The 7,582-nt window shown below is 50.6% G+C and overlaps 1 protein-coding gene across 1 annotated transcript; it reads right to left on the minus strand.

The window, feature by feature from the left end:
- Window positions 1-505: 505 nt before the first annotated feature.
- LOC128974157 (ferritin heavy chain) lies at window positions 506-5,143 on the minus strand. Its single transcript, XM_054390695.1, has 4 exons — window positions 4,866-5,143; window positions 2,920-3,066; window positions 1,907-2,032; window positions 506-842 (listed from the first exon to the last, which is right to left on the minus strand). The coding sequence occupies exons 1-4, from the start codon at window positions 4,974-4,976 to the stop codon at window positions 678-680; spliced, it is 549 nt and encodes a 182-aa protein (XP_054246670.1). The 5' UTR covers window positions 4,977-5,143; the 3' UTR covers window positions 506-677.
- Between the last annotated feature and the right edge of the window lie 2,439 nt (window positions 5,144-7,582).

Here is a 7,582-nt window from a genome sequence, read left to right on the forward strand (position 1 = left end):
CCGCCAAGTACAGCCACAAGACCTAGACACCACCCACTGCAACTGCATGTCCCCAAAGCAATCCTGCAGCACTGGGGTTTCAGCCCCAGCCCACAGATCATGGCTTGGTTCAGCATTTTCTCCACACCCAGGAGCGCTGCCATGTACTAGGCACAATGCCCAGTGAAGCACCAACCCCCTTTCAGGTGCCTCATCTAATTTCACAGGCTGGCCTGTGATTCAGAAGCCCAGATACTCAAGCCTTCCTCCTCCTCCTCTCCATTCATGAGAGCAACAGCTCATGGTGAAAGCATTTTAAACTTCAGCCACTGAGCAATTCCTGCAGTGGATCCTACTAGATTTGGAGGAGAGGATATCACTTAGAGGAGCACTAAGCAAGTATAACCTGGTCCATCTATGATCCCTCCAATATTCCTTCATCCACACCCAAGGTGACTGTCAGAGACTCTGGAGCAGTCCAGCAAGTCCAGGCTTCTCGCTCTTAAGAGAAATAGGAAAAGCCAGCTTGAACCAAGTCACTTTATTGGATGGAGGGCAATACACACAAGACAAGAGGAGAGGGTAGTATTTGGTACAGAGTATGACAACTGCTGATCTAGATAGCTGAAGATGCATGCATGGCTGGACAGTAAGGTAGGAGTCCCACTGAAACCCAGAGGGTGGCTGTTGGCAAGCCTTCAGCTCTCATTGTCACTGTCCCCAAGGGTGTGCTTGTCAAAGAGGTACTCTGCCATGCCATACTTGGGTGCCCCCATCTTCCTCAGGTTGGTCACATGGTCACCCAGCTCCTTGATGGCTTTTACCTGCTCATCCAGGTAGTGAGTCTCAATGAAGTCACACAACTGCAAGGGAGACAAGAGATTAAAGCCTGGATACAGCTGACCCCACTGAAGCAGCATCTGAAATCCCACCAGTCCTACCTGCTCCTTTCCTTAGGGAACAAAATGTTAAAGCTGCAGAAGATACCCAAGAGGAAGAAGCTTTTAGTTCTGACTCAGCAATGCCAGGACAAGACCAAGCTGAGGCAGGCTTATCTAGGCACACTGCACTGGAGGGATCTGGAACAAGTGTCAGCTCCAAATTCCTTCTTTTCCTCAATACAAGAATCAAGTTTCTCAACATGTTCAGAAGCCCTCAGCATTTGAATTCATGACTGTGAGGATTTACACCTCCAGAATGGTCATGGAATCAGAGTGATCTGGATTGGAAGGAACCCTAAAGATTATCTCATTCCAATCCCCCTGCCATGGGCAGGGATGCTTCCTGCTAGACCAGGTTGTTCAAGGCCCCATTCAGTCTGGCTTTGAACACTTCCAAAGTTGGAGCCTCCACAACTTTTCTTTTGAAGTCCCTGTACCTTACTCAGGACACTCCCAGGAATACTCAATTCAGACATACACATCTCTTCCCGATACTAAGAACCTTTGCTAGTGATTTATGTCTGTCAGGAAACTTGAAGTACTGTGTTCTGAAGTTTGAGGCTTTTTTGTATTTGGAAGAAGTGACTCCAAAATAACCTTATAGGAAAGGCCTTACAGGGACCCACTGGTTTAAGCCAGAACTCATCCCCTACAAAACCAAGTCTTCTTCACAGAGCTTGGTAAATAACTTCTCTTCAAAATGCTGTTCACAAGTGCTCTGATCCCAAGAGCAACAGAAGAGTTTGAACAGAGCCATGCAGCCAATGTTCTGCAAGGCCAGCTTCGAAGACTGCAACTGGTCCTCCTGACAATTATCCCACCAAATGGCTGTGGTACAGGCTGACACCAGGTCCCTTCCCTTTGGAGAGGCTGCACAAGTTCAGTTTTCACCATGAGGAATGATGGCACAGCTTGGTCCCAAACTGACCATTAGACACCTACAAGCCCCCTCACTGCACAGCCACACTCTCAGCTTCAGCACTTACATGTGGGTCATTCTTTTCAGTTGCCAGTTTGTGCAGTTCTAGCAGTGACTGGTTCACATTCTTCTCCAGGTGCAGGGCACATTCCATGGCAGTCAGGCCATTCTCCCAGTCATCACGGTCAGGCTTCTGGAAGGGGAAAGCAGAGGAACATTTTCTGTAAGTACCCACACACCATCAGGGAGCAAAACCTTTTGCACCCGTTTCAAGTTTAAGCATGCAGCTACCTTCAAACACTTGGCATCAACACAGAACAGTGTGCTGGACACACTGAGCCCCAGATTTGTCTCCATTCCCTAAGTTCTCATATGATCTTCTCCAAACTTTTAGGCAAGACATCTACAGCACCTACTCTCTCCCTCCTGTTTGATCTAATGGCTTAAACATTTGCTTTAAAGTAGGCAAAGGGCACAACCTCAACTAAGCAGTTATGACACCAGTCCAGACAAGTCCAGTCCAGCTCAGAACTGCCTTTATTGAGTCTGCTATTTACAAGCCCTCAAATTCAGGCAAGAGAATTCTTCAAGTGCCCACCACTCTTTTCCCCAGGAGGAGTTGTCTTGCACTAAACTGGCCCTGTGACATAGCTTCTTTTTTGCTGTTCCAAATCATTTAAAGTGACCCCAAGAAAGCAGGGCCATGAGACCTTGCATGAGCCTTAACAAGCAAATGGGGACTGAGGAGTTCATGTTGCCACAGCAAGCAAGTCAAGAGTTCTATACCACAGACTGCAGAGAAGGCTGCTGCTGTTAAGTTTAAGGTAGATGAACCAGATGTATTCTAGTCCCCCACCCCACAGCAAAGCACCCAGGGCAAGGCATCCTCTTACTTTTAATCACCTGACCAGCACAAATTATCTAATTACTACCCATCTCTAAATTTTAGGCTGAATGCCAGTGCCATGAACAGATGGCAGCAGTGAGCTGTGCTCATCTGTCACAAGGGAACTTCCCCCCCCTTCCAACCTGCAGACAGACCACCAATCTCTTCTGAATGTCCACAGCTCCACTCCTCACCTTGATGTCCTGCAGGAAGATGCGTCCTCCCCTCTGATTCTGTAGCTTCATCAGCTTCTCAGCATGCTCCCGTTCCTCATGGGACTGGTGCAGGAAGTACTTGGCAAAGTTCTTCAGGGCCACATCATCCCGGTCAAAATAGTAGGACTGCAAGAGAAGAATTTGTATGTTCAAAACCCCAAGCTTCACTCCAGCAGCCACACAAAGCCAAGGCCATGCTGTGCCTCCAGATAGGTCTCCCATCAGCCCTGCTTCAAGGGAGCTGGAGCCAAGGCTAGCAGAAGCACTAACGACAGCAGGGCAGCATGACAAAACTTCCCTGGGGAGCAAGGTCGATTTTCTTGATTAGGATTAAAATTTAACCTACTACAAACACCAAGGACGCAACTAAACATTTTTTGTGGTTCAGTTCTGGAGATACAAAACTCCCCACAAAAGCATGTCCTTCCCAGCACCTTTCAAATGCCTTGAAAAACCCTTTTCAATTCTTTCCTGCTCCTTTTGTTTGGTTGAGATTTGTTTAAAAGATCGGTGTCTGAGTGGCAATGCCAACTAAGCTGGCCAAAAACTTTAACCTATCTCTGCAATAAAGGTCCCATGCTTCACCAGGCTCAGCAGGGATTAGACCAAGTGAAAGACTTTCTACTTTGAGGGGAGGAGGAAAAGTCAGTGCTACATTTGAAAGACAAAAGCTGAACTGAACTAAAATGCATTTGCAACAGCACATACACGATCACCTATTTTGAAAGCCAATCCAACTGTAGCAGCAGTTAGAAACCATCACACAGTTGTTTGTTCTGTGGTCAGAGCCACTAGGCAGGATTCAATGGGAAGCTTTGTGTCAACTGCCAGTTATTTACCCCATCAACTTCTGAATTCTCTCCTCTTACACCACCAGCTTGGAGATCCCAGGCAAATCACCGGTGCTTGTGTGCTACTGTCACCCACAGAATTAGTTGAGGTTCAGTCAAGTCTGTGAAGTTCTACATTTAAGTGCCCAACATATTGAAACTTCCTAATGATGCTGCAAGTTACCTACACGTCTGAAGCACCAAAACTGCTGCACAAGGGTCAGAGCCATTGTTTGGACCAGATATGGCTAAAGTGGGCAGAGTCATGCCAAGTGAAGTATGTAAGCACAGCGCCAAAGAAACCACGGATTCCTACCAATTCACTTTGAAAACCACGAACGAAAAAAAACTTGCCTCAGAGACAAACGTGGAAAGGTGCCAATCGCTTTGTTAGGCAACACCTACTATCCAGCCCAGCCCCAAGGGCAGAGCTTCTTGAAAGCTGCTGAGCAGTGCTGATAAGGAGTCCGCCAAGGGCAACGGACAGACAGCGGTTAACGTGTCACTAAAGTTCGCCACAGAGATAAGCCTCACCTACAAAAACAAGCGACCGCCCCACCCCCGAGGGGAAGGCCCAGACCAGCCCGGAGTCCGGGGAAGAGAAAAAAGAGTAAGAGGAGAAGGAGGAAGAGTGCGGCTGCGCCCGCAGGCCCCACCCGCTGCTTGGGAACCCCCACCCCGGACAGGGGGGGTTCGGCCAGCGGGCGTGGACAGCACCGGCCTGGCCCATCCCGGAGAGCAGAGCAGGGGGAGCACACGACACAGGCGACCCCACCGCACTAGCAAGACCCTCCCCCAACACTCCTGCCCCCTCTCCAAACCGTTCTCTCCCCTTTCTCTGTTAGGCCTCGCACAGAGGTCGCGACACTTCCCACCCGGGCAAGGCCTAATCACAGGTCGGGCCCAGATCCCTGCCTGGGCAGAGGTCGCACCGGACGGGCCGCCCCTCGAAGTCGGGCTAAATCCCCTGCCCCCACTTGAGCACCGCCAGAAGCAACTAGGCCCCAAGCAGGCCTCACACCTCTCCTCTCCTTCCCTTTCACCCTCCTACAACAGGCCCCACACAGGACAAAGCCCCATGGCTGAGCCACTCACCATACTGAGGTACACATAGGAGGCGTAAAGCTCCAAGTTGATTTGGCGGTTGATGGCGGCTTCGCAGTCCTGGTGGTAGTTCTGGCGCACTTGGGATGGAGGCGCTGCCATGGCTGCTGGTTTGAGCGAGGTGAGCCGGTGCGCGGTTAAACAGTTGTAGCAGTGGTAGTGATGGAGAAGGCAGCGGCGGGTCCGAGCGCGGCCGGTTCCGTCCAAACACTGTTGACGCAGGAACCCGCCTGGCTCAGCTTCGCCGAAGCGCTGTGGAGAAGAGCTACCCCGCGCCGGGCTTCTTATAGTGCTGGTGACGTTCCCGCACGTAAGCCCGCCCTCCGGGAGGCGGAGCCTATCAGCGCTCTTCTGCTACCCCAGCGTGACTCAGCACCTCCCCCGAGCGCGTGCCGCGGACCCCCTCCCGGGGGTGGGCTCTCAGCGCCTGGCGCCGCTATGGCGCCGGGTCAAGGGTGTGCGGGGCCCTCTGCCGCCACCCCTGCCCAGCCTCCCACCCACAAACTGCACCATCTACCTTCAGGTGCAAATGAACCACGACCTGGGCGAAAGGCAGCGGCCAGGGGTGCTTCTCCGCCTGCCTGAGCACGGGACTCCTGGCCCCGCAGGGAAGGAGCAGGCCTCGGGTGAGGCCTGGAGAGCAAAGAGCCTCGGGCCTGTTGGCACCGAGATGTGTTTGCTCCATAAACAACAGAAGAGCGCTTTTAAATCTTAATAGTGAACATTCAACTTTCTTAATTAATAAAGCAGGGTGCTAGGAGAGGTTTAGATTGGGTATTCGGGAAAATTTCTTTACTGCAAGAGTGGTGAGGCATTGGAACAGGCTGCCCGGGGAGGTGGTGGAGTCACCTCTGGAGGTGTACAAAACGTGTGTAGATATGGCACCTGGGGACATGGTTTAATGCCAGGGTGGTGTTAGGTTGACAGTTGGATGTGATGATCTTAGAGGGCTTTTCCAACCCAAACAATTCTATGATTCCATGCATTCATGACACACAGATCATAGAATCAAGAAGGTTGGAAGAGACCTCAAAGATCATCGAGTCCAACCTGTCACCCTAAACCTCATGACTATCTAAACCATGGCACCAAGTGCCATGTCCAATCCCCTCTTGAACACCTCCAGGGATGGTGACTCCACCACCTCCCTGGGCAGCCCATTCCAATGGCCAACCACTCTCTCTGTGAAGAACTTTCTCCTCACCTCCAGCCTAAACCTCCCCTGGTGCAGCTTGAGACTGTGTCCTCTTGTTCTGGTGCTGGTTGCCTGGGAGAAGAGACCAACCCCCTCCTGGCTACAACCTCCCTTCAGGTAGTTGTAGACAGCAATGAGGTCTCCCCTGAGCCTCCTCTTCTCCAAGTTTCTAAGCCTGTAAACTCAGATTAAATCAATTTCCCACTAACCAGTTCTTTCTTCACTCTTGGAACCTTCCAGGCAATGTGTGGTGTCTCAGGCGTGGCTCTACAGTTGTCTGTCTGGGTGGAAAGGGCAGCGCAGGGCACGTTTTGAGGTGCTCTGAACGCCTGAAGGGAAGGGGCAGCCTCTGCCTTTTCTTTGTGTTACCCTTTTCTGTTGCTTCTGTCGGTTAACCATCAGATGTAATTAAGATCTCTACGGTGACATGGGCCATACCTACTGCTTCAGCAGGCTGCCAAGTACATTTGAAATCTCCTGTTCTCCACTCACACAAACACTTATGTAAAAAAAGAAAATATGGTATAATGGTTGGGCAGACTCACACTGGTGTTTTCAGGCTGTAGTATTTCCACCAGCCTGCAGGTACCTCAAGCAAACCTAGTGCTTGGCTGAGGAGGCTTTGCAAAGGTTAGAAACATAGAATGGTTTGGGATGGAAGTGACCTTTAAAGAACATCTAGTCCAACCCTCCTGTAGTGACCAGGGACGTCTTCAACTAAAGCAGGTTGCTCAAGGCCCCATCCAACCTTTGAACACTTCCAGGATTGAAGCCTTCACAACTGCTCTGGGCAACCTGTTGCAGTGTCTCACCACCCTGACAGTGAAGAATTTCTTCCTAATGTCTGATCTAAATTGAGCTTCTTCCAATCTGAAACCACAGACCTGGGGCTGTTTAGCCTGGAGAAGACTGAGAAGAGATCTTCTCAATGCAAACAACCTGAAAAAAGTCTCACCACACTCATAAAAAATTGCTTCCTTCTCTCCAGTCTAAATCTCCCTCTATTACTTCCAAACCATCACCCCTTGTTTTGGGGCAAGACAAAAGTCTGCCCCAAGCTTTCTTCTCAGCTTCTTTAAGCACTGAAAGGCCACCAGAAGGTCTCCCTGGAGCCTTCTCTTCTGAAGACTGAACAATGTCAACTCTCTCAGCCTGGCCTCACAGCAGAGGGGTTCCAGACCTCCCATCACTGCTGTGGCTTCCTCTGGCCCTGCTCCAACAGGTCCATATCTGTGCTGAGGACTCCAGAGCTGGCCCAGCACTGCAAGTGGGTCTCACTCTTCCCGAAGCACAGAATCCCATCTTGGCAGCTCGCTGCAGACTATGTTTCAATATTAACCTTGAACCTACAAAACACTAAACCATTTCTTTTCATTAGGTTTGCTGTTCCACCTTTCCCCCTGTGTCTGACCGGGGCAAGCTTGGGACCATGAGAAGAAACTTGTCCAGCAGCTTCTAGACTGCAAGTCACTGCTGTTTATTCCTTCTAGTCCTCAGGACACTGGTTCATGAC

The sequence above is a fragment of the Indicator indicator genome, chromosome 21 (assembly GCF_027791375.1).
Source record: "Indicator indicator isolate 239-I01 chromosome 21, UM_Iind_1.1, whole genome shotgun sequence".
Lineage (NCBI taxonomy): Eukaryota > Metazoa > Chordata > Aves > Piciformes > Indicatoridae > Indicator > Indicator indicator.

What these genes read in the sequence shown, in the direction of transcription:
- LOC128974157 (XM_054390695.1), bottom strand. Translation starts at nt 4,976, where the DNA reads ATGGCAGCGCCTCCATCCCAAGTGCGCCAGAACTACCACCAGGACTGC. An exon ending in CCTATGTGTACCTCAGTATG is followed by an intron (nt 3,067 to 4,865) that starts GTGAGTGGCTCA and finishes CTTCTCTTGCAG; the next exon opens with TCCTACTATTTTGACCGGGA. An exon ending in CTGAAAAGAATGACCCACAT is followed by an intron (nt 843 to 1,906) that starts GTAAGTGCTGAA and finishes TCTCCCTTGCAG; the next exon opens with TTGTGTGACTTCATTGAGAC.